The sequence below is a fragment of the Gasterosteus aculeatus genome, chromosome 7, assembly GCF_964276395.1.
Source record: "Gasterosteus aculeatus chromosome 7, fGasAcu3.hap1.1, whole genome shotgun sequence".
NCBI lineage: Eukaryota > Metazoa > Chordata > Actinopteri > Perciformes > Gasterosteidae > Gasterosteus > Gasterosteus aculeatus.
In genome coordinates, this window is record NC_135694.1 from 10,918,098 (window position 1) to 10,945,463 (window position 27,366).

Genomic DNA, 27,366 nt, shown 5'->3' on the forward strand with positions numbered 1-27,366 from the left:
GAAGTCACATTCATTATAATTGGCTGGAATAAGCTGCTGCTGGAGATGTGATTCCATGTCCCGATTCATCCAGCTCTTTTGGTCCTTCCGTACCTCATCTTTCAGAAGGAACTTTTACTGCACACTTACAGCACCAACTGACGGACAGCAGACACACTTGTCCCTCTCTCAGCCACATATGCAATTTTGGGGGATGCTTCCCCAACCAAGATTCAGACCCAGACCTGACAAATGTGTCCTCAACATTGACTTCTGTTAGAGGACAAACAAAGAACCACAGTGTAGTTCAGAGCCAAACAAGGAAGGCATGTAATGGCCTCTTTGTGCTAATGTGTGTTTGCAAGCAATATCTTTGAATATATCTTAAAATCTACAATGCTTCAAACCCCCTTCACACTTGTCCAGAAGAACAGACCAATATTTGCAAAGCGGTTTGATTAGACAAGCAAAGTTTATATTCTTCCCTCAAACTTAATGGAAGATCTGCTACACTGAGTTAACTAATTTGCCTTTTTTAATACCAAAGTCATACTGCCACCAGTTCCTTGTAGCATTGATCCCACTTTTAAGACATACATGAAGCACGCTTTGTACTCAAAGGCGTGCATTGTTATGTTAAGGTAGAGCTTAGGCTTTATTAACATAAATCATTTGAGATTTCTACACAAGTCCATTGGAAGGAAGCAAACAGCCTCACTTGATATTAGTCAACCAAGCAATCCTAAAAACCCTGAAGGGACCAATTGAGCTTCTATTTATTGCCACACCAATTTGAATGGGAGACGGAGGACACCCATAATTGCATTTCCTGTTGTTGCCATTTACCTGCTTAATTATTTATAACCATCTGGGGACCTATACTTCCTTCTTTGTCCCAATGTTTTTTTAGACTTAACCCTATGACATAAGTGTCGTACTCAAGACCCAGGGCTGGATCCGGCCCACCGTATGACTTTGCCATTGTGAGAATTGCTGACATAAGTTGATTTTCTATAAAAGATGGTGCTATTCCTAATCAGTCCACTGGGGTTCGCACTCTGAGGGATCGCCATGGCAGGGCCGGTACGTCGCCTGCCATTGGAAAAGAAAATGCACGTCAGGTCGCTACGCATGTTCGGTCGACAGCAGGAGCTAACATAAAACTTGGTGGTGCTAAATAGCGATCTTTGCTTATTAACGCACACATTTAATTTAATTCAAAAGGAACTCAGGCTTACTCCAATCAGTGCAAGACATCGGAGTAAAGTAATGACCAAGAATGTGTGGAATGGTTGTGACGGTTCCCTCACTTCTGACATGAGAGGCTCCTTTGTTTTTTAAGTGATTTGTTTTGCGCTCACGGTATGTGGCATGGTTGTTCAGTTTAGTTAGCGCCAGTAGTCATTATTTTTATTTTTTTTCATTCAGGCTAACTGCCTGGGGGGAATAGTAATCGGTTGAACAGTAGTCTGTTGAACAGACCGGTATTGAGTCCCTACTGGTTTTTGAACATGCTTAATATGTCTTATGTGGCTGTGATGTACACCACTGTACAACTGCAGATCGCGTGGCGAAAAAGTGTAGGCACCCCTGCGTTAGACGGCGTCACTCCAGTCAGCAGCGCTTCCTTGAAAATGACGGCAGAGAATAATTTCCCCAGAGCAATTAATAAAGGATGTCTTTCTTTCTTACTGATAGATGGGTGTCCTTGTTTTATTTATTCTATATTTATTGTTTAGTTGTATGTTCTTTGTAAGTAGAACAAAGAGTAATCGGAATCCTATTCCATGCGTAGATACTCATACAGGGCCTCCCCTGCAGCTTTAAATTCATATCATTCAAAAAAGTAATCAATATTATATTCTTCTAAGAAATGTATGTCTGCAGGGACTTTATCCCATGATTGTTGAAACCACTTTTTTCCACAAAATTGTCGCGCTTTGTTTTGTAGTGGCTCTTCTCATTGCCACTTTTAATAATCATCTTGGTCTTTGAAAACATGAGACGTACTGTTTTTTTTCCTGTGTGTAGGAAAAATGAACCATTAAAAGGCAGTTCCATGCTTTGTTGTGACTGGAGCTACAACAAAGCATGGAACTGCTCCCTGTCCAACGACTATTTTTAACCAAACTAAATTTTGCAAGATTGCATGTGACTCATAGTAACGTAATTGACTTTTGCACAATACCCTTTTTCACTGAAAAGTTTGTTGTTTACAATGTAACAATGTCAGAGATGATCGACTAGAAAAACACAAATGCAAATGTCCTGATAGCATATTTAACTTAATATTGGTGGGCAGCGATAAAACTCTATTTCACACTGTGATGTTATGGTAGGTAGACTAATGAATCTGCGAGGGGGATCTGCATAGATCAGACAGGCAGTGGGCTGTTGTGGCTTTAGTCCTTTTGCGATCTCTGCTCGTGTCTTATTGGAGACCGTTGACGGTGTAATTATTTTCGTGGTCATTCACTGGATCTGTGTCTGTTTAAAATCAACATGCGTACAAACCCCTTTGGCAGAATGCTACAAGGGTCATCAGCCTCTCTGTCTTTGTAATGGAGTACATTTACTCGTGTATTAGAGCCATTGTGTGTGTGTTCTGACTTTCAGACATAAAACGAGCGCTGTGCAGCTTTTGGACGACCTAAGTTCCTCATAAAGAGAGTCCCTCTTTTGCGAATGCTCTCATCTGCTGTCCTGGCCAAATAAACACAAACATGCAAATACATGATTCAACATAAGTTGGCATGTGATCGGCTGAAGCATACAGAAGGATGTGGCTGCATACAACGGAGCTTTTATGGGGTTTGCAAGCTTGCTTGCAGCGTTTAAAGCACTATTTCCATTTCAAAGAGAGGATGGAATAGCCTTTGGAGAGGGATCTTGTTCTTAGGGTTAGGGTTAGGGTTAGGGTTAGCAGTTGTTTTTGCACATCCCCCTCTGCCCCACACCGGTTTACACCTTTTATGGCAGCTCTCAAACTCACCCAACTTCTTCACATAACCATGCATATTCTAAGGACCCCCATTTGAGTCGACCGTATTCTACTTCTCTCACTTTCTTAAAATACTGAAGTGTTTGCTTTTCTGGAAGAGACTGTTTGTTGATCACAATGTAGCTTTATCAAGAGGGGTTTAGAGCATCTGCTTTTGGTCATACAAAAATGATTCCCCCTGGAAAATGAGAAGGTTCTGTGCATACCTGCTAGGTGCCCTGAAACAGGATTGTCATCTGCACTTCCTCATATTCGTTCAAGTTGGTGTTTACTCCTTCAACCAGCCACCAGACCCCTAGTGCAGTGAAGGTTGATGTCAGTCTGAGGGGGAAGCCAAAAGAAGATGCTGTTGAAGAGCCAGACGGCAGCGTACATGAAGTCACAACTTCTCCTCGCTTATTCATCTAGAGCTCTGTATGGAAACCCCCGTTGGTGTGTTTGATAAAAGGAGGCATCACTCAAAACTAAGCGTCGACACATTCTAGCTCCTGTCTATATTGAGGTTTTATTTTTGGTCCCTACTTTCCTCCATCTCTTCCTCTTTTCTCGGCATGAAATAACATCAGACACATAATGAATATTTCATGACCCCTGCGCAAATAATGCATGCTGTAAAAATCATGAATACATCTCTCTTCATCCTGGAGCTGTCCGTCTGCAAGTGTGTACAATTGTGTTTTCATACTGGACGTGTGCTTCTACTTCTGCTATGAAGGACATTGTTTGTGGAGATTTATGCATGGAGCACCAGTGGCTTCATATCGGGTCAGGACTTGGACACACTAAGCAATTTATTCTCTTTGGTTGCTTATTTTCCTCTTTGTTTGTCCCAGATGTCAAGTTCATGCTGGCCCCGACCCCACTTCACAGACAAATAATCGGTTGATGTGCACTGTGACAGAAATACAGCTCTTGCCTACAAGTTTAATTCACTTGCGGCTTAGTTGATGGATTCATAATGGATCATGACAAAACATAATTCATAGCAAGATTCACAATACATCTGGTGGAACTGATAAGATGTTATTGGAGGCACAGTAGTTTCATGAAGTGTTTTTTTTTTCTTCTTGTTATATCGCACTGATGAAACTTAAAATATATTTAGTCCATTGGCAACATTTACCAAGCTCCGTGAACGCCAACCAATCATTAAATACAATTTTTATTGATTACTTGGGGCAATAAGAATTTAATTGCACTCAAGTTGATTTTTGATTTGTTGCATTTCTGTCTTTGGTCTAAACAAGCACTCAATGGAAAATAGATGCCAATTTACTTGCCTGACTTGAGGCCTGGGTAGGGAATCATCTTGATTAAAATGTTTAGGTTCTTGGTGAAGTCATTGTGCTCATCAAATGTCCTGGAGATTTGGATTTGAATTATTAGAAAATTAGCCATCCAGGTGTCTGTTCCCAAATTGGCTAAGCTTTAATTAGGTGTGTTGATGGCCAGCTTTAAAGTTTTCTCTTTGCTTCATTTCCTTTGAACTCATTGAAGGCAATTCATAGATACAGACCATTATTATAGATGCCTACACAAAAACCTTTTGTATAAATGCTTTTTTCTTTAGTCAAATATTCTTCAGTGTGACAGTTGCTGCCTTTTGAGTTATTGTCTACATGCATTGCAGGGAACTTTGATTTGCCCTGAAGGACAAAGTGGTTTCTCAAGATTTCCCCAGCCGCAGTGAAGTGTTTGCGTTGTAATAGCAAGTCAGACCCCAGCAGCTATTACAGGCCATTCAGTGGTATTTAAAATGTCCTGGTTTTGTGTCAATGCAGCGGATTGATGACTAACGAGGCTCACAGAGCACTTTTGTAAAGAATGGTGCCTTGCCGATTGTAGTGTGGTCCAGTCTCACCACAGGAACAAAAAAAATCAGTCACAACTCAAAAATGTTAGAATTCACTTTATTGGCCACGTATACGTAGACATACATGAAATGTCACTGTTTTCTACAGATTTCCGAATACATAAAGAACAAGATAATAAAAAACAGACATCATAAAGTAGACATTAGACAAAAACAAGTCCACTGGGGAAAACAAGTATTTGATACACTGCCGATTGTGCAGGGTTTCCCACTTACAAAGCAAGTAGTCTGTCATTTGGTCACCTACCAACCAGTAAGAATTCAGTCTCTCACAGACCTGCTAGTTTGTCTTTAGGAAGCCCTCCTGTTCTCCACTTATTACCTGTATAACTGCGCCTGTTTGAACGTGTTACCTGTATGAAAGACACCTGTCCACACACTCAAACAGACTCCAACCTCTCCACAATGGCCAAGACCAGAGAGCTGCGTAAGGACATCAGGGACAAAATTGTAGATTTGCACAAGGCTGGGATGGGCTAGTGTGTGTGCGTGTGCGTGTGCGTGTGTGTGTGATCTGACGCACCCCATGAATGAATAAATCACGGCGATAGTTATTTTGTCTACTCAAAGGATTTACATGCAAACGTGTTTCTTGCAGAAACAGCCTATCCACTGGGTGTGACGTCATGTGGCTGGAGAGGTGAAATTCGGTGGTTTGCGGTTCTTGATTCAGCAAAGAAAAAGTAGTGAACTGCACATGGGTGTTCAGTTTAATACAACTTTATTATGTTGGCACCTTGAGTATTTAACTAGCTAAACAACTGTGGTTGTTTTACTGCCTAAACTTCACACACTTCAACATCCCTCGCGCTGCTAGCCAGCTTCTTGATGTGGTCTGCAGGAGCGATGTGCTATTGATCGATTGCTTCTGTCTTGCTCCCTTACTTGACTAATCCTGCTTGAGAATAACGTTTGTACCGCCTAGCTCATTAACATACGGACACATAAATAAATAAATGTAGAAATGTATTTGTTTGTGCCCTCTTTAGGGATTGAACATGACAATGATTCCAATGTACTTTAATGGCCTCCACAGAATCCGAATGTTTCCAACACCTTTTTGAATGTATGCCACAAAGAATTACGGCAGTTGTGAAGGCAAAAGGGGTTCAATGTTTTGCTAGCAAGGTGTACCTAATTACACCGGGGGTGCCCCGCCCCCCCTGGTGTAATGCTAGGGGAAACACTGGAATTCACACACACTTGAGAGATGACTAAAAATTTGTGTTGATGAGTAAAGATATGATTTTTTACATAAATTACATTAGTGGACGCCACCCTGTGTTTTGTACAAACTGAACGGTTTGATGGCTCTCTGCTTGCAAAACGGATGTGAAGTCAATTTGACGTGACAATGAAAAGTACGCCAAGTGCCTTTTTGTTTGCAACCTTAAGTTAATGTTTCTCAGCCACACAGTTGTTTATTCTTTTACAGCCTTTGTTTCAAGTGTATTTCCTGTTCTCACACTGGCCAATCGATAGCTAATGGACCCTAATACAAAGAACAGAGCAGATCTCACACACCATGGTGCCCAATCAGTAATTGCTTTTCTAATCACATCCACTCCAGTCACTGCTGATGGAGGTCTTTGGCCTGATTAGGGAAATTACCGCCCTAGGTTACCTTACTTGCCAATAGGGTGAACCCTCATAGTCTGATGGAATATGTCCAATCTCAATCATATGTGCACAAAACTAGTCTCTATAAAAGCCCACCTATTTAGTTTGATTTAAGATATGTGATTATTTATTGTGCTACTCAGTCTTTGAATAGGCAAATGCCTTTGTTACAAATTGATACCTTTTCTATTGTTTCCTCAAAGCATTCTTTGTGGAAGTGGCATCTTGTTATATTTCCAAGCTGAAAGAGTTCGACACCTCATTTCAGATATGTTGGAAATTCCTGATACCTCAGAGTCAATTAACCAAACTTTTTTGAGTGAAGACTACCTTCTGATTTATGGCATAGTCGAGAAACATTATGGACACACTGCCTCCTCCACCCGCTGAGTGTATATGCAGCGACTCCTGTGTGATTGCGTATACACGCTCAAATGCCGGTCTGTATCTACAGGGGTACAGATAAAGGCAATCAGCTCAAGTGTGTTGTTGCATAGAAAATATTCCACAGAGGAATGACGAGACAATCAGCCTCACTATCACCTGGTATAATCTGCCATGACGTACTTCGGCTGCCAAAATGTTGGTATGGAAAGGAAAACATTTAGCATTGCAGGGAGACAACAAAATGGTCTTTCCTGCGTGAATACATTCTGCATCACAGGTACAACTGCCTGTTAGCAAGTGCTTACAGGGAACAGATGGTAGGTTTGTCACGCACACACATATGCATTCACCAGAGACAGAGATTCTAATGGAACTGTCCGTCAAGTCAAATCACTGACAAACATGCGATGTTTCAATCTATTCCAGCAGCAGAACAATTTTGAGAGGGTATGATAACACCAATGCAGTATAGATTCATACTGAATGGATATTTCAGGCCATTCAGGAATATTTTTTTAGCGTTCAAGTGCTTCCAAAAGCAATTATTCCACTTATTTAACTGATATTTTGGATACAATAGACATTTAAAACAGGGCGGGTTTAAAGGGTTAGTGCGAGAAACAGCAACCGCAGAGACATAGATTGAATTCTCCATAACTATAAATGCAACTTTTGGGGGTTTATTATTGTTGGATTAGATAAAAAAAAGCAACTAGATGTGACGAATTAAGTATAGCAGTTAAACATTCTGTTGGATCTCTTGATGCATATTGTGGATATGTCATAGTTTTTCTCTTTGGGGTTTTTAAACTTTGCGTCCCATGTGTGTTCCACTACTGTGTGTATGTTTTGAGTGTGGGCTTTTACACATCCACCTGCACGTTGAATGTAGAGGGGTTATAAATCACCATGGCTGTGTGTGAGCATATGTTTGTATTTTCGGCCCGCTATGGGACGCTGCTCGTCCTGACAGTTGGAATGGATGGCAGTCATTATTTATGAGGCCGTCCACTCGTCACCGTGTTGTTGTCACCACGCAGGCTGTCGGCTGCCACCAGATGGTAAACACACACATGCCAGGGTTGGCGGTTCGAACCCTGGCGGCTCTTAACCCCTAACTGCTCCCCAAGCGCCCTTACGGCAGCACACTACTCCCACTGTATGGGATGAGTTAAAAATATAAAACCATGTGTTGAAAATGCAATGTAAGTTGCTTTGGATAAAAGTGTCAGCTAAATGACATGTAATGTAATTTATAATACGGGTAGATAAAATCCAACGTTCTGATTTGGTTGAGAGTGGGTCACAAGGGGTACATTATTGAGTGATAATGTACAGTTGCTGTTCACATTGACCCGAGCGACCATATCACTCTGCACTTAAAGCAGCAGGATAGATTTTGCGCGGCCGTTAGTTGACATTTTAGCTTTTAACTCTGTGGCGATCGGCGAAAAAAAAAACACAATCCCACAAATGATCGGTTTCAGGCAATGCCAGCTTTTGCAACCGGACAATTAAGGCGGACGTCATCATTGATGTGAATGAATGAGATGGTCCGGGACCCAATATTGTTTACGTGCACGTAAATGGTAAATGGACTGTACTTGTATAGAGCTTTTCTAGTCTTCTGACCTCTCAAAGTGCTTTAACACTACATGACATCATTCACCCATTCACATACTGATGACAAGAGCTACCTTACACAGAGCCACCTGCCCATCAGTAACTAACATTCACACACTGTAGTCGCAGCTACAGGAGCAATGTCGGGGTTGTCTTGCCCAAGGACACATCGACATGCGGGTTAGCCAGACCTGGGATCGAACCGCCAACCCTCTGATTGGAGGACGACCGTGCTCCCCAGTCCCTCACAGTTGCCCTCCGTACAGGGACTATTTTTTCTCTAGACTACTGAAATGTGATATGCAACGTTTGGTGGCTAATATTATTTTGTGCTCAAAGGCATCTATTTACTTACTAATTATAATTTCGCTGGTAACCATATTATAAAAGCAATAAGGTACTTGAGGCAGTGCTTTATCTTCAATAATGTAACGGTTTGAGGGTTTCCGGCCCCGAAACTGTTACATTATTGGACGATAAAGTACAGCCCCTCTACCGTATTGCTTTAAAAGTTATAAAATCTCTTTGCATCATCTGTAGCAGTGTCTGCGTTCACTCCTTTTGACTTTGTAGCTAGTATCCGAATATTACATTGAATTCAGAACAGTTATTCTGCTCCACATATTTGGAACAAACTCCCAGAAAGCAGCATACTCTCTAAGGCTGAAGACTTTTGTTTGCTGCTGGATTTAATTAAAACCGATTGAAGAGTGAGTGGATGCATTTTACTGTTTATTTTATAAACCGCAGTGCAAATGTTATTCTATCCATAATTGTTTTTAATTTTCCTTTTGCCTTTTTTTTAATGGTTTTAATTATTTTAACTGAAGCACTTGAAATGGTCTTCTGTGCAAATGTGCTTGCCTTTTTTAAGACACTACAGGCAGTTTAACATGGAATTTTAAATCTGGCCGGTAAAGTGTGGAACTTTATTCACCCTACTGTTAAATAGCATAATTACAACCCCACAGATTTTTTTTGGACTAATTTTAAGCAGATAAAGCAGCGTGTGTATGTGAGTTAATGTGAGTGGTTCTGCAAAAAGTATGAGGTATAACAGTAGACAACATAACCCTACTGAGGTAGCGTGGTGGTTGTTAGGGCTGAAACCTTTACCAATTCATTTCTGTCTATTTCTCTTTGTCGCCCCCCTTCCACCCATGCTGTGTGACGCCATGAATGACAACTAGGGGCTCTTTCGAGTGTATGTTGGCAAAGTGGCCTGGCTGAATGAGATAAGGAGACCAATCCACACATGCATATCATCCAAAAAAAAGGACATGGAGACCTCAAAACACAAAATCCAGAAGAATGTCCTCAAATAATTTATTTATTTATTACAAACCAACTGGCAGTGACGTACATTTATATTAATAGTGTATTGACCGTGTTAATGAATTGCATGTAATGAAACCGTACACACCTATGAAGATATTCATTCTCTAGTCACTGGGGCAGTTCTGAGTACTACATTTGGGTCGCGGACCCTCTGTCATAATGCAAACCTGATTTTTGAGGTGCTTTAATTACACATACCAAGCAGCAAACCTACATCACATATCATTAAATTGTAGGCATTTATTTGAATTGTCATTTTGCAGAATGAGAAGCAATTTCAAAGCTTTGGTGTATCTTGTGCATCTTTGTAATAGAGTGAAAATGTTTTTTTGATTCTCAAATACCTTGTATAAATTTGGTAGCATGCGTACATGTGTGTTGCACTCCATCACTCTGCAGTTTGTAAGTTAGTATATCATTCAGGATAAGTTAAGGACTTCTGATTTAATTTTAGCACATGATGCTAACACTACTTCACAAAGATATGCCCAGACACACCTGTTGCATTGCACTACTCTAATACCGCGTGAATACGCCAAAAGCATTTCACAGAGAGTCCTCCCCCGTAAGCACAGATGCTCATCAATATGTATAAGCATACACAGTAACTTGGGATCTTGCGCTCACACAGATATATACTCGTATTCTCTGTTGTACCAGCGTACAGCCCCAGCTTGCTGCCCTGCCAGGGGGATAGCAGTGGCAGATGGCGCCTGTTCAGAGCTGCCGGGTACCCAGATCTGTTGGTCGGAGCCGCGAGAGGCACCGTTGATCATAAAAATGAAGTGGAGATGACATTGATCACCCCCCCCCCCCCCCCCCGCCCGCGCTCGCTGCCCTAGCCCCTCGCTTTCTTCAAATGAGAGAAAGTGGGGATTTCTGAGGCAGCTCTAATAATATTCTTTTTTTACAGACACTGATTACTCAATGCCTCACCCTTTTTCAGTGTAGTTAAAAATTAATACTGCATATCTAATTGATTCTTTCTTTATTCTTATTTTATTTAGGTAACACAATGCACATGTCTTATACTTGCTTTTTACGCTTTTTATCTGTCAATGTAACAGTAACTTATGTTACTGTTCATACAAATGTTGGTCTTGCTGTTGATTTTAAATATAACTAAATCAAGGCCTTGTTTTTCTATAATATTTTTACTTAGTTTTTAAAACTACACAATGGCTTGATATTGCACACGATGCTTAGCCTTGAATTGGAACTAGAAGATTCAAGTTTAGAAGATTTGAGAATGCCGTCATGATACTGCAGATAAGACTCGAGGCTGTGTGCATTTCACTAATAATCTACAAAACTAAAATGAGAAAATCCTGCTGCATGTTTCATTCTGTCTTAACGTTCCAAGCCGGCACATTCACCCAGGCCACACCCCGAACAGCGCTTCCTAAAGAGCCCCATCAATATAATAAGGAAGGCATCCTTTTTCAATATCACCCCTCCTCCCCTGGTCAGAAGAATGCATTTTTTTGGAATAAGACACTGTTAGTTTGTAGTTCAGTGACCTTGTGGTTGGTTTGTTTGACACAACAGGAAATAGCAGAGAAAGATATGTGTCTGTATACCGTTCACACAGGCAAGTATGTTTTAGGCCTCAGAGAGACTAGATGATCCAGATGAGTAACGTCAGCCTGATCCCTGGCGACCTGACATTAGATCCTCAACAGTTTTCTTTGGTTAGTCCCAACACAGCGGTGAACATCTCCCGACTATTTAACACATGCTAATTTTATCACTCTTGTGGATCACTAGAATCAATCTTTTTATAGTGTCACATAATAGAAAGTTCTAAGCAGTCAAGTGCCGCTGGGGATTTGAGTTCTTTGTATCTGCAGTCGGCACATTTGCATTTGCATTCATAGAGTATCATGGATTAAAGTGTTAATCCTCAGGAAGCTTGTTTTTTTTTATTGTCGCAATATCTTTGGTGCTAAGGGGTCGAGGTTAGGGTGAGTATCAGCCTCGGTTTGTCATTCTCTCTTGTTTTTCTTATTTCAGTCAGTTATGTTCACTGTTTGTGCCAACTGTTCATTTTTTTGATATTCATAAACAATGTTTGGGAAGTAGCCAATCCAAAAATCCAGTTCATGTACTGTACCGCGATTGGGGGGGGGGTCCATTACAAGCAGCTTCCTTCACAAGTGTCTTATCTGCACTCTTGGCCTTGTAAACTGGTGACCAAGTAATGACCCCCTGCCACTACACACAGTATAGGACAAAAGAAGCATATACAGGGGGCTCTCTCTTGTGTGTTCTGAGCCTCTAATCCAGTTTCCTCTGGGCCCCTTGGGCATGAGCTGATCCAGCGGCAACTGTATTCAGCCGCTGTCCTACTGCTAGAAATGACTGCTGTGGACGGGATGAGGCCATTTTGTGCCAAATAGCTGATGACTCAGGATGCAACAAGCCTCTCTGATCTGTCGCCATGAGGTGGAGGAGTGGGTTCAATGCAGAAGAGGGTGGGATTTGCAGGGAGGTTTTGCTGCCCACCTTCTGCATCCAAGTGAAAATGTGTTTCAAGCAACCTGCAGCTGTATGCTTCTGTTTTTGTCCTGGCTGGAGAAATAATACGAAGGAGGCAGAAATAGCACAGAGAACTGATTGAGTTTTCTTTTGCTTTTCAAAGCCGTCATTGGGCCGGCAACTGGGTTGTGAATCTGAAGAGGTCAGGGCCGATGGGATCAGTGGAGCCTAGCATAACAGCCGTTTGATTTAGCAATCAAACACCGTACGAGCACAGTAGCAATGACCGTCTACGCCGTGTACAGTATCAAAGTCCAAGAGGTCCTGACCTTTGCATATGCACACGCACACTTCTTGCACCAGAGTCTTGTCTTGTTCTCCAGAATGCTCCTTGGTAATATGCTACTCAAATCTTTTTCTTCGTTAATTAAATAGCTGGGTGCCATAGAAATAATATTTAATCCATTATGATTTATGTGTCAATATAAAATTCTCTGCATAGTATTCAGTTCTGTTTGGTTCCCTTCAGTTTATTTCTGTAAAACTCCATTGACTTGTTGATTTATAATAATGTAATAAGTTGCTACTTATTGCTGGTTGCAACTGAACTCATCAGTGCTTTAAGATATTTTGACGGATGCTCAAAGTTAAACAATACAGTCTGGCAATATGGACTTAATGGGCCATGTGATTCCTGACTCTAGAAAACAAACAAAACATTTACACCCAAAAGGCAATTGTGCTGCTGTGGTACAATTTATGAACGTGTAAGGTCCATCGCTCTATACCTGCAATTTCTGCTGATATCATGTAATAAAAAACGTTACTGCGAAAAGACACGCAGCGCAGAAAAATGAAATGAAAGAACACGGACAGAAAATGTGGAGATGATGGATGTTAAGAAGAGGGTCATAGGGGGACAAAAAAAGTAAAAAGAATACACGATCATTAGATGTGTGACCGTGGAAGAGACAAAAACAACAGGGGAATATGAAACATAATGTAAATATGCCAGTATGACCCTCCTTGTGGTGGAAAAGATACTGGAGCCAGTTGCTATGCCAACTAGGGTCGGTCCACAGCATCTTGCGCATTCATCCAAAGAAGGCCTGAAAAGTGCGGAGAGACTTAGAGAAAATAATCCTCCACCTTTGAGGGGAAATAAATATATTTGTCCGTGATTTCTCTTCCACTTTAATGTTCTCTGGCCGACTTGAAGCTCAAATATTTCTGGGAAACACAGCTGACACGTCAAGTTGAAACACTCCACACCCCTCAGGGAGAAATTATTAATGAGGCAATGACGGGCTTTGGTCCTGTTGAAGCAGGTAGGATGATGAGCAGAAATATAGATACTCTAAAAGAAACAGACTGATGAATGAATATTTTTAGTCTAAAATACAGTACTTTGCTCCTGTGCTGCTGCTCTTGGGGGATTGACCATCACCTACATTCATTCTGTATAATGAACTCTGATTACAATACTTCATAACACGCCTTCTATATCCTTAACCTCTGGTTACATACATGTGCAATTCTTTTGATTAAAAACCTTGCCTTCACACAAGCACACACTAGCTGCGTTTTTTCTCGGCGCCTGTCACACGTGAAACTCCATTCAAAATGGAGCTGGGCTACTGCTTTCACAGCAAAGTGGCACCAGCCCTCTTCTGCACTGTGTTTAACATTGTTGAAATATTTGTTTACAAGGTTCAATGCAGTTTAATTTTCTTCCGAGCAGGTCTACCTCCTTTCAGCTCATTTCCTTGCTCAAACTCAGGAGCCCTTTTGTTTGAATATGCAGAAAAATTCTCACTGGCTGGTATTTGCTCAGTTCGCCTAATTGGAGTTTGGCGAGATGAAAGCAAGCAGCAGGGCTTTTTGCTCAGTAGCTAAAACTAAACAAGATACTGTTTAGTCTTTGGGAAGAAACATCTTTAGATTTATTTCCTTAATTTACGGTTGAGCTGTGCTATTTTATGGCTTGGCCTTGCGTTTTACAAGAGATAATACACGTTCATAATTTCCCATTTAGCCTACTTCTTACTGTTCACTATTTGTCTGACTTTTGATATTTCCCATGAACTGAACTTACAAGCACTTGAACTCAGGAATACGCCTAGGCCATTTAACATACATTTTTGCACAATTTAGCTTTAGTTTGAGCCATTTCAACTTCTTCAGAGCCATATTGTTTTCTAGTTTGCCGCATAGAAACATTATGATGTTGTGAGGAAGGAGGATGTGCCAGGCGGGAGTTTGCAATTTCTGTTGAATCAAGCTGCGTATTTTGCCCCATAAAGAGTATCCCAGGATCAGAAAATAGGCTCATGAATTATGAATACATTTGTTACACAATTTCCATAAATTTAGCCATACTTGTCTTTCTCTCAAATGACTTAACTTCCAGGAGCACTGCAGAATCCTTGGTCTAATGGTGTTTACCCGTGCCAATGAGCTAAATGTAGTTAGCGCGTTGTCTCAGTTGGAAGACATTAATTCTCCATTACGGGATGTTTTTGTAGTTACCTGCTGAGACCCACCCCCTGACGCAAGACAGACAGGAAGTTGCCCTAACGCGATGCCACATTTCCAGCAAAAGTCATTACGATTTTATTTTCCTCCTACCACGAAACTACAGTTCACTGCCGTACCGTTTATTGGAGGGGAACAGGATGTGTGCTCTAAACGTTGGCTGAAGGCAGAAAATTGTCAAAATGAAACATTAAACATCAACAAACGCCCAAGGCAAGGTGGAATTTTACACTAATGCCCCTGTAAACTACTTTGCCTTGACTCGAGCTTCCATGGCTCTGAGGAACAGGGGATTGTGTTATTTTTACTTTTTCTCACTGACATAGTTGCTTGCAATCGTAAAAGTAAACCTAACTATATAAAAATATCCTTTACCAGTCTTTTAATACTTTGTGGATGAGGAGTTTTAGCACCATTGAAGGATGATCTTTCTTCAGCTTTTCCTTTTGGATACCTTTCATTGGGTTTACACAATCCACACTTGAAAGTGTGTTTGAAACTAGATGGTCAATATCAAAGATTTTAAGAACCAGTAGTGCAACATGTTGAACAAGGAATGCGTATAGCTTTAAGCAGATAGTGAGTGTGTGTGGTGGATCAAGGCTTTTTAATGATTTAGTACATCAGAAAAGAGGAGGAGGGAGTGTCTTATGTGCAAATTGCTCACTTGAGGACTTCCTTCACTCCCTTAAGGCTGCTGTATTCTCACTTCTGACATTGCAATTACAGGTTCCAACACCCTGAGAAAAAGAAATAGTCACCAACGGCATGCATTTTTGTATAACCAATGCAAGCGGAGTCCAGGATTGGTAATCGGAGGCATTCAGTCCATGAAATGACTGTTGAAGCAGGGCAGATGGAACAGTTGTCGGATGCATCTGCAGCACTGGCAGTTGTAGATTAGGCGGTGAGGAAGGACGGATAGATGTTCCGGTGGGGGGATCCTAGATCTCAGTGAGGACCAGTGATTAGTTTTGACCTCATCGGTGAAGTGGAAATAAAGGTCAGACAAAGAGTTTATTGGTTTCTGCACGACAGACCCAGCAGGGTGCTGTCTGTCCAGGATGTCAAAGGAAAGATAGAAACGTGTTACATACTTGCTTTAAATGTTGGTACAGCCCCTCCTTTGAAGTACAGGCAGTTGAGTTTTATTGCTCCTTTGACTATCGTTAAAATGGTTTGTGTAAATTAGGATAAAGTGAAGAAATCAACATCCTTTCTGTGTGTGAGCTCCAATGGCTAAAACAAGAAATTAGTCAAAGTTCTCCAGCTTGATATACAGAGGATCTATTTTTTTCCGAACTGTTTAATTAAGATTAACTGGCAACTGTTCGGATCTCTACCAGACATATCCCATGACATATTAGTGGTGTTTTAATGAACAAAAGAGTCAGGGTGATTCACTCAGCGTAATGCATTTAATCAGGAGATGTGGGGGAGCGTAGTGTCTTGATATGAGATATTTTCTCTTCTAAGGCGGTGATCTCCCCACATATAGGATAGTAAGCCAATAAACAACACTGTGTTTGCAATGTGGTTCATCCCCATGTTGCATGGGCTATTTAGTATGAAATGCTTATGTTATAACTGTGCGGCATATTAAGGACGGCTTAAAACTGCACAGATATGCCCCGCCAAAAAAAATCAAGTTGCACAGGACTTGTTTGGACCTGTCTATCGCGGTAGGGTTGTGATGAATACCTTCATACCTCGCTGTAGCTTAATTATGTTAATCTTAATTATGTAGTTTGGCCCTTTTCTAATTAAAACTGAAAAATAAATCCTGTCATTTGACAGTCTTCCAAACAACTTAGTGCATCGCTCCTGACAGGCGATGGCTGCCGTGTAAAGTGTAAAGTGACCATGAAGATTTAATGCTTCACTCACTCAGCTTGAGTGCCTCGCTTTGGGTCAACAGTTCCCAGTGGTATTTCCAATGAAATCAAATGCATCGCCCTCACGCAGTCTGAGGTAGATCCTGAAATGCTGTGAATGTGAAAGTGCAATTTTTATTCAGGTACTTAATAATCTTGGGTATTCTGCCAGAAACCAACACATCAAAACAATATACCTATGTTCAAACCGTATTTGTATGGTCAAGAAAAACCTGGAAAAGTGTTGTTTTTTCCAGTGTTGGAAAAACTGCTTGAAAAATAAAATGCCCAATGTTTTGGAAAAGTCATAGAAATGTGTTCTAATATGTTCACGTCCTTCATTTAGGTGAGTTTGAAATCATTGATATCCTTTTAAGAGAGAAACTCACAATATAAGCAGGCATATGCTCTCATTCTCGCAGCGGAAATGATTCACGCCGCGCTTTTGTGAACGCACCTTACCTGAAAAGTTTGGTGGCCATAGTAACAATAGCTAAGGGAAGCGGGCGTGATCAGCCACTATGCCAGGGAAGTGTAGATTTAACCATGATTGGATATATGAAAACAATTAGGGGCAATGCTAGCTTTCACCGATTCGTTTAGGGCACCTTTTAGCATAAGAGGACAATTCAGGTGGACGAGCAATGTAAAGGAATGAGATGGTGCAAGATCTATCTTTTCAGACGACGCACAAGTGAATGTTGATCTCCCAGCTAATAATCAACCAACTTCTCGTGCTAGGCTAAAAAACGTGATGTTCCCAATGCAGTTTGTCTGTTGCATAGGAACAGGGAGAGCGGCATTAACGAGCCGTGCTAAAGGAAGCAGACATCAGAGCGCTGCTGCTAGCGGAGCTACTGCAGCAACCCCATCAGTGGGTGAGCAGCACGTCTCTTCTATTCCGACACGCGCTGTGCATCCGCTGGTGGGAGCGTGTTCACGTGCGCACACTTGTGTCCGTCTGTGTGCAGAGATCAGTGGATAATTGTAAACGGTAAAACAGACCTACGGGCCTAATTGAATGGAAGGGCGAACACTATATGCTTTGGAATTCTAGTTAGTTTAAATACTACATTCTTTCTCTTTCATGTATGCACTGAGATTTCCCAAAATCTTTGGTCATGAAAGTTAAAAGGTTTAAAGTCATGGATATCCAGTGATAAAAATGTGTATAAACCCTGTTAAAAGGCGTTGGTATAACCAGGCCATAAGTACCATGAAATCCTCTTTAGTTTTATGCTTGTTTTATTTGCAACTGTGTTGTAAAAAGGTCCATAAGAGCTTCGTCAACAAGACGTAAATGCTGCAGCCAATGGGGAAGTCTAGTCTGCAGAACCACAGGCTGTAGACTGTTCTGAACATTAGACTTTGGAACGCTAATCTTCAAAGCATGCTTTCAGAATCCTGTTGGTGCCATGCTTTTCCACAGTGTGTCTGCAAAACAAAATACACTGCAGCGACCTGATGTCCCCCCTAAACAGACAGATGCAGACGCTAAACCAACACTAACTCCATACTCGTTTATTCTTGTGTGGTGTCAATGTGCTTAGCTCTTTTTGGCTAAATCAATAAAACATCTTGACATGAATTACTACCTCAGAGTTCATATACCCAGTCGGAACAGAGTATCTCAATGACATCCTTAGCGAAACCTAAACACACTCACACACACACCTAAAGAAGCTTCTGCGTCATGATGAAAGACACTTTGTGTGAATGCAACGTTTGTCTTTTATCCTTTTATTAAATGCACAGCCAGCTACAGTCTATAATCAGTAAGCAATGTGGGCCCAGTGATCAAGATATTTTATTGATGTCTTTTGATGTCAAAGTATTGAACTGGTTTGTTTCGTTTTGAAACGGTAAAGCTCATCGTTAATAATTGAAACCATTGTAAGACATGAAAGCCTTTAACATCAGTCTATAACTCTTAGCGAGATTGTCTCTGTCTTCTTTGCCTCTTACCTCCCACTATCTGGTTCTTTCTCTCTCTCAAAGAAAAGATATCCCCAATGAATTATTAAAGCACTTTAAATTCTGCCACAGTTTCTATATTACTTGAGCTGTTCAAAGACACCATACATTATGGATCAGCCCACCGAGATGAATATTATTCACACTCAATCCAAACCATTTCCCCACATCTTTTAAGCGTATATTTTGACAAATTGCCCTGGATTGTTTCTGAGCCCCCCCAGGGCCATGCATCCACTTTTTGGCAACGGGAGACATACAGCAATGATTACACTGTTATACTCTATCTTTTCCCTGGACTGGTAAAAAGCCAGTGATTTGTGCTCTTGTCAAATGTTTTAGATATTGTTTTGTTTAACATCTCGTGCCAAGGCAGTCGTTGTTCTTACAGTAAACTCCCCGATGTTCATACACCTCCATAGTTACGCTCACACCAAAGTAATCAAATGCAGTCACTGTCGTCCAGAAATATTTTTTAACCAAGTGCTATTTTGGCATCTGCAAGTAAAGCTTTTGGGGCAGGATGGCATGTGCCTTCAGGAGGCAGGTAAAGTGCAGTGGCCATATGCTGGGGAGAGTCCTTAGAGGGTGATGCTATTTAACATGCCAGGCCAGCACTGCAGGGGACGTGGAGGAGAGTATTCTGTCTTCTGACTCCAGTCGATGTGGCCATCTGATGAACGAGGGATGGGAGCAGTGAGAGGAAGTGCAGGAGGGGCAGAAAGTGATAATGGTGATTACTCCCATTTTTCTCCGTCCCTACCAATCGTGAGTTTTGCCTGACAGCCGGCACATCTGTTCGTGTGTTTTTGTGCAAGACAGAGAAATGCCTTACAAGGTCAATCAAGAACATGTTAGTGAGTAATGCATGCGAGAAACCTTGCATGCATCCATGCTATCCTTTGTACAGGGTGGTTGTTGTTGTTTGCATTAAAATGAATGTGCCAGTCTGGTGGACCAACTGATACGTACACGCTGTTGACATTGCTGGCCTGCCTTTATCTTAATCACGCCGTGTCTGGCACTACTATCTGACACTGGTGTCTGAGCCACCAACAGTCACTTGAATCAAATCAGTAGCTTGCTCAACATTAGTGGCCTTTGTTCACCAGACCTGAGAGCAGAGCAGAATAAAGTGGCAGTTGAGAAAGAAGCGAGCAGGAGGCAGCTGCAGCTGGCCAGTGGAGGGCTGGATGTGGAGACAGGGAGCCAAGAAAAAGGTGGGGAAGTGGGTGAAAAACAGAGCTGAAGAGGAGTCTGCCCGATAAGACGTAAGCATGTTTCCTCCTAATGGTAGAATTATGACATTGCTCCATCTGCCGCTTAATCATAACCAACCAATCCGTGTCGGCTCGGTCAGCCACTCCCATCTGTACTCACCGCAGATTTAAGGATGTAATGAAATGGTCAGATGTCAAAGAGATGAGGAGACTCAGAGGTTGTGCTCGGATTGTGTCATGTCCCAAGTATTTGTGGTGTGTCTTGTGGCTGTAATAAATTGATTTGTGCGCCAATGTTGATTCCAGGATGGAACCTAAGAGAGATGGAGCTTTTCCTTGTGTTTGCAGTATGTCTTATACTGACCAGTAATTTTAATTTAAGTCACGCTGTCTGTTCTCTCTCAAAGAACACTTAAATGTAAATCTGTCACATCTCACACAGAATCTGGCACGGTGTCTGGCCTCCTGTGCTTCAGCCAAGACGATGTGTGTGACTGGCTCTGTGTGATAGCGTGCATGTGGTGAAAATAGTTTTGCGTGTTGCACAGATGGAATCGCACCTTTCTAATTTCCTGCCTTGGAATAAATGTGTCCTTTTCTGTTCCTCTGTGAATCCCTCGTTCACGCTAGCGCTGAAGACACCGTCTGACAATATGCTGCCATTGCGCTGTCCTTTCCCCTGCGCATCTTTTCTGTCCTCCTCCTCACTTTTGTCCTCTTCAGCACGCTGTCTTCTGCCTGCCTGAGCTGGATGTGGCCGGGCTGGGTGTCTGGTGTATTTGAATGACTTATTGAGCAGCGGAAAAAATGAAAAATCTGTTTTTCATTGCAGAAGCCTTCGCCTTATCTCCCTAATGAATTACGAGCAAGGGAACAAAATCAGAGGGAGGCAGAGTGATTGGACTCTCAGCAAAGGGCCGGCTGCAAACAGACTACAGCCAGATGAATAAAACACTCTGCCTGCACATTTCCTCTGCCCCTGAATCACGCATGGTATTAAGAAAGAGGACCGTTGGGGCAGCTTGTAGTCGAGACTCGTTTGAGCTTCTGTCCACCGGCTTGCTGGTGCTGACTCACTTGTTTTGTACTTTCCAGCTGCAGCCACTGCTTTTCTTGGAGATTAGACTAAATGTAGGTCAATCCAATACCAAATAATGAATTCCGAACATCGAGAAAAATCATTTGTGACATAAATTGGTTCTGGACCCTTGTTTATTCTTGTAAATGCTGATATTCCAAACCGGTCCAAGGCAAAACCACAGCCCTTCCTTGATGTGGGAGGGTTTATTTGAGTGAACTGTTTTGCTGGGAACACCAATAGTCCGTTATTTGAAATTGTTTTGATCACAGAAAAGACAGGCTGGCTTGAAATAATTTTATCTTTAGGTACTTATAGGTCAACAGACATAACACTTGGTATTTTTTGCTCCTGCAGCCGTACCCAATTGTCTTTATTTAGGAGTAACCCTGGCTTTAGCTAATAGTTAACTGTTTCATTTTTGTTCAACAATACAATCTTTTTCTCACTTAAGAATGTTCTTAATTTTATCCGTGGGGTTCAAACATGTTTTTGTCATTATTTGTACAGATGCTGTAATCATGATGAAATGTCAAGCAGTCAGAGCGGTTATATGTAATGTAGTTTAGTAAACTATTTTTCTTCATGCACAGGTGTGTGTGTGCGCGTTAACACACATCATTGTACAATGAAGACGTTCATGTGGTGTTAGAACAAAGTCTAGCATTTTTTCTCCAGTTGCTTGAGGAGTGAACTTCAATTGTTTTGCCTGCTTGTTCTTCTAATGTTTGTTTTCAGTGTGTTTGCTATTCCTGATGATAGTTTAGCTGTGACTGGATTGACTAAACTTGTGAATGATCAGACACTGGATGGAATTTTAGTGATAACAGCAAGTTTTGATCAATCAGGAGCTGAACATTGTTCAGATCATTTGTCCTAAGATGTTTTAGCTCGGTACCGTTGACCCATTCCAAGTTGACTTGATGTTACAAGAGCTGGAGCTCCTCGTCGAAATCTTTTATATTTACTGACAAGATGTGTCCCTATAGCCTGCAGCGAAATAGTGCAATGTTTTGTTGGAATATTTGGCTTCGGGTTGTTCCAGGTAACACTGAGCGTTTTACCCTGTAGTGCGTTTCCAGGTTTATGTCTGACCCTATGTGAGGCCTTAAAGAGCTCCAGATCTTTTTTAAGGATTTGTGCACACTGGGTGATGAGGAATCCAGTTCAGGCCTTTTCTGCCAAACAGTTCTGTGTGTTCCATAAGTACTCCAGAGGAAAAAAAAGCATTTGTGAGAGCAATAGCCTTCGGGGGTTGCACCAAATGAAAATGCTTTTTTTTCTAAACCCCCTACACCTCACTCAAGAAGTGTTTGCTTGTTTTCTGTTACTATCTCTCTCTCTCTCTCTCTCTCTCTCTTTCTCTTTCTCTTTCTCTTTCTCTTTCTCTCTCTCTCTCTCTCTCTCTCTCTCTCTCCTCTGTCTGTCTGCCTCTCTCTTTTTTTTACCCTTGATTTGAACTCTGACATCCAAGTCTGCCCCAGGATGTCTGTCACAAACTGCAGTCCAACGTTGTGACAATGCTTTTTTTCTTCCCGTGCCTTTTATGACCTTCTTTTCTTCCTCTTTCTGTTCTTGTTTTCTGTTTTTTCCCTTTCAAGGTCTGGCGCACCTGACGTTAAACGACCAAGGTATGGGTTCATTCCTTTTTTTTTTTTTTGGGTTCTGGTTTTTTAGAGGAATTGACTCAGCCTCTCCTCCCAACCACTCAAAGCTGTTGCTTTTCCTCACAACTTCCCCTTCTGCTTATCACCTTCTCTCGGTGCCATGTCCCTCCATCTCTTCCCAAATCTTCCCTTGCCTTTTAACAAAAAGAATTGCAACATCCTCCCCTGTTACTGCCTCCTTCTTCTTGTCTTCCCACACCTCCTTTTTTGGTTCTTGACTCCTGCTTCTCCTCCTTTCCCTTCCGCCATGTCTTTGTGCTTCTCTGTGACCTCCACAAATGTGTGTGTCCCACCCCTTGTCCTGTCCTATGGCTAACGTCCTGGACCTTCACCTCTGACCACCTTTGACCCCGACGACCTCACCCTGGGGCTGAAGGTAACACTTTTCTGCTATCCTTTCTGCTTGGGTTTAAACAGAAAGTAGAAAAAGAAACAAACTGCTGATTCAACCTGAAATGTGTTTGTTGGTCAAAGTTAAAACAGCAAAATGTATCCACAATCCCATTCACTAACACTTCAAGGTGAAAGTGTTTTCGAATGTGCAGAGTTTCTCTTCACCACTCTGCTGACATTCCCATTGTTTGGCAAATCGTTATTTGAAGGGCACTCTGATACAACAAAATATGTTGCTTTTTATGAGAAAATGTTTGTGCAATTGCTTTGATTTTGCTATGAACACCGGATGTTATTTGTGATACTGTATTGTGTACATTCTATACTAAAGCTGTTTGATATTTGCCACACAACCTCTCCTTATCCCACACACTCTATTCTTTTCATCTACTCACATTTTGTGCTTTAAAAACATCTTTTTAAGTAAAACTGCATTTAAAGTTACACACAAGTCTCCAACATAAGCAGTTACTATCCTTTACAGCAGGGGTCACCAAACTTTTTTCTCTGAGAGCCACATTATCGTTCCTGACTTTGATGGGGGGCCGGGGCCAGGTCAGCTATATAATATAGAATTGTATGACCCAGATCAAAATGACCACCAGCAGGCCTCATTTTGTAGTAGAGATTACTAGCCTGGCACAGCCATCCCCACTACCATATCCACACTACTATTTCAACACTTGATTCCTGGCACATATTTGTTTATCTTTACTAGTGTTTTGCAAAAGCAGTAATCAAGTCTTCACACTTTGTTTTAATTTGAAATATCCCAGATATTCCATTTATTTATTTTCAAATATAAATAACATCAAAGCTGTCAAGGTAAGAAACATCGGCCTAGTTGAGGTGATTGACACTGGCAAAGGTGAGTGAAAACTTATAAATTACAGGTAGGCCTGTTGATATTAATAATAATATTAATAATGATAATTGTGTGGAGCACTTAATAAAGGTCAAATAAATAGGCCTATAAAACATTGAAATTATAATAACATGAGTAATGGAACAACTAGCCAGCTCTTATGCCTATCCAGGTGAGCATGTTCAGTAAACATTTTTTAGGTCAAGGTGAAAATAAAATGAGCAGTGGGCTCAAAACTAAAGGGAAGGGAAAGAGAGCAAGACAGCGCTTAGTTTGGAGACGGTGAAGGCTCTAAAGAGAGAGAGTGAGCGCACGCGACCGTCTCTCTCTCTCTCTCTGCTCGTTCTTTCAGTTAAACGTGCAGCTCTGCTACAGGAGCAGATAAATTTAACGTTACATGCCGGTCACATCGTCTCTAAACAGTCCGCTCACAGTGAAGTCCTGTGCGGAATTTTTTTTTTTTTTTTAAAGAATTCACCAACACCGCGAAACATCACTTAAAAAAGTCCGCGAGTGACAGTACAATTACATTTTGGAAGTAACTTGCCCAACACTTCGCCTCAGGCAACATCGCAACAAGTGAGTGAATCGGAAGTGAACTGAACGTTATGCCGCCCGAATATAAGGACGTTAAGACAATGCAAAATATTTTTTTTTATTAAACAGTTTTTGTTTTAATCACATATTATGCTGTGTTAAAAATGAATTAAAATAAAAAACAATTCAATGACTTTTCCCAAACTTTCTGAGTGTTTTTATTTTTTCAAAAACCTTCCAGGCCTGGAATTTGCTATTTTCAAATTCCATAACTTTTCCAGTTTTTTTCAAAATGTACGAACCCTGCTATATTCAGTAAATGGCAAGACGTGCTGCTGTCTGCTTTCCTCTGTGATATAATTTTACAAATTACGTAACAAATTAAAAGAGCCTTCATAATTCATATTTTTAGCAATTCAAATTAGTAATTGTTAAAATCAGTGTGCTTACCGTATCAGTGTGAACTGTGTGCTTGCTTCTGGCTGGTGAGAAGTTCAATGGTTGCAGTCTAGTGGTAGCCAGTCTCAAGGTCTGATGCAAGTGTTTATCTGTGAGTCTGTGCCTTATTGGATTCTTGGTTTGCTTCATGCGGGAAAAGGTTTGCTCACAGATGTAGGTGCTGCCAAAAACTGTGGACATCTTCATTGCATCCTGTTTGATGTTTGGGTAGGTTTCCTCTGGGAGCGCAGCATAGAACACAATGAGACTGTCAGGCTTGAACGCGTCTTTAAGGATATCACAATTTTGCAACTCTGCTAGTTCAAACTGAAGAGAGGGAAGGACATCATTTATGTCGGCAGCAAAGGGGTTCTAGAACAAGCGTATTCCTTTACCGTTGACATGAAGGTCACGGAACCGTGCACTGAACTCTCCCTGCAGCATTTCCAGTGCATCCTTGCACTTTTCGACTGGGAACGGGGACCGCTAGTTTCTCAGTGCAGTAGCTTTGGGTGGCAGGGAGATGCGTGAAGACCAGCTTTTGGACCTGTCGCACAAGCAGCACTAGTTTGACCTCGAATGCTTTGATGTGGGAATACATGTTACTGATTAGCTTCCCTTTGCCTTGGAGCTGCACTTTAAGGTGGTTCAAGATTTCAGTCAGTTAAAAACGCGAGGTTCCATTTCCATTCTGGCTCGGTCAGCTCTTGTACCGTTTCTTCTTTAGACTGCAGGAAGTTGTTGATTTCGGGTAGCAGGTCATAGAAACGGTGCAACACTCTGCCTCGGCTTAACCATCGGACTTCTGTGTAGTACAGCACATCCTCGTAGGCAGACTCCAGCTCGGCGAGAAAGGCCTGGAACTGTGTGTGTTTCAGCCCATGTTTTCGGATGTAGTTGACAGTGTACAACCACCTTCATGACAGATGCCCACTTAAGAACTTAGCAGCATAGTGCTTGCTGGTGAATAAGACAGTGGACTTGTATTGAGGGGGTGAGACCTCGTTCCTCGAATTCGCTGTTCAAGCGCCCTACTAGCCCCCTCGTTGTGCGAACCATACTAGGTGCGCCATCCGTGGTGATGCTGGCCAATTTAGACTAGTGTAGATCCAACTCTTCCAATGTTTTGCACACTTGGACAAAAATATCCTCCCCTGTCGTTGTTCCTTTGACACTTTTTAGAGCTGCCAGCTCCTCAGACACTTCAAAGCTTGCGGTAACTCCACGAATAAAAATGACCAGTTGTGCTGTGTCCTGCACGTCATTGCTCTCATCCATGGCCAAAGCAAAAAACTTGAATTCTGACGGTTTCTTATTCAGCTGGTCATACACGTTGTCCCCCAAATCTTTGATTCTCCTGGTCATAGTAGTTGCGGAGAGACTCACCGCGTTGAGCACATCCTTCTTGCCGGGAAACACCTCCTCACCCACAGCAAGTATGCATTCTTTAACAAAGTCCCCATTGGTAAATGGCTTTCCATGGGTAGCCAGTAGGTGATACCTTATAGCTAGCTCGGACAGCAGCGTCGTTGACCTGAGTTTGGCGAAGGAATGCATTCTGTTGTGCAGCCAGTCCGCCTTTCCTCCTCCGAATGCTGTCTTCTCTTGCTTGCCCTCGCGGAGTAGCATACTCTTTGTGGCGGGTTTTGTGGTGGCGACGCAGATTATATTTTTGAAAACTTCCACACTTTCTTTACATATAATACAAACTGCACGGTCCTTACACCGAACAAAAAAATAATCGTTGGTCCACTGTTCTTTGAAACCTCTCCACTCTCTATCAACTTTTCGTTTAACGCTAGCCATTTTGCTGTCCTATCCTGAAAACTGACAGTCTGCGCGCGTCTGTCACTGCTTGATCTCGAGCATGTCGGGTGACAAATTCAGCAAATATAGTTCATTTTATAAATATAAATTTTAACCGAAAAAATCAACAAAATACCAAATGCAGACATGTTATTATTTTCCAAAAAGCAATTTTAAAAAATAGCCCATGACGACTTTTGGGGATTGTCTCATTGGGCCGGTTCAAGTAGTGGGGGGCAGAGGGGCTGGGGGGCCAGTCAAAGGGCAGTGGCGGGCCTTAGTTTGGTGACCAATGCTTTACAGTTACAGCTCCTCATTCACTGACCGACGTCTACCTCTGACCTCCTTGTGAATACGGCATGGAGGGTAGAAAAAAAGGGATAAAGCAAAGTTTGCGAGAGAGCAAGGAAGTAAATGCTTTCATTTATGCTGGTCTTTTATATTCATAGCAACAACACATCTTCTCTGACTCAGCACTTCCCTATGAAACATTGATTGCTCTCAAGTTGTTTCTCCATCATCTCATATACCCAACAATTGTTGGAATGGCTCGGGGCTCTTTGGTATGTTCAAACACTGACTCGCCTTGTTAAAACATACAACACAGTGACTTTTAGTGGATCACTTAACCCAGTAAATCTCTCCAAAGGCGCCTCAATCTGTTTGTTCACTTGATAGAT

The 27,366-nt window shown here is 41.7% G+C and overlaps 1 protein-coding gene across 13 annotated transcripts in view; it reads left to right on the forward strand.

Annotated features, from left to right (window-relative positions):
• nrxn2b (neurexin 2b) overlaps window positions 1–27,366 on the forward strand; it is a 551,159-nt gene that overhangs the window by 125,893 nt on the left and 397,900 nt on the right. For 10 of the 13 annotated variants that reach the window (XM_078105711.1, XM_040180539.2, XM_040180549.2 and 7 more), the window contains one exon: window positions 22,582–22,611. The exons of the other annotated variants lie outside the window; for them this stretch is intronic. In XM_078105711.1, the coding sequence (XP_077961837.1) occupies window positions 22,582–22,611 (30 nt within the window). The remainder of the gene's footprint in view (window positions 1–22,581; window positions 22,612–27,366) is intronic. 13 annotated transcript variants of the gene reach the window in all.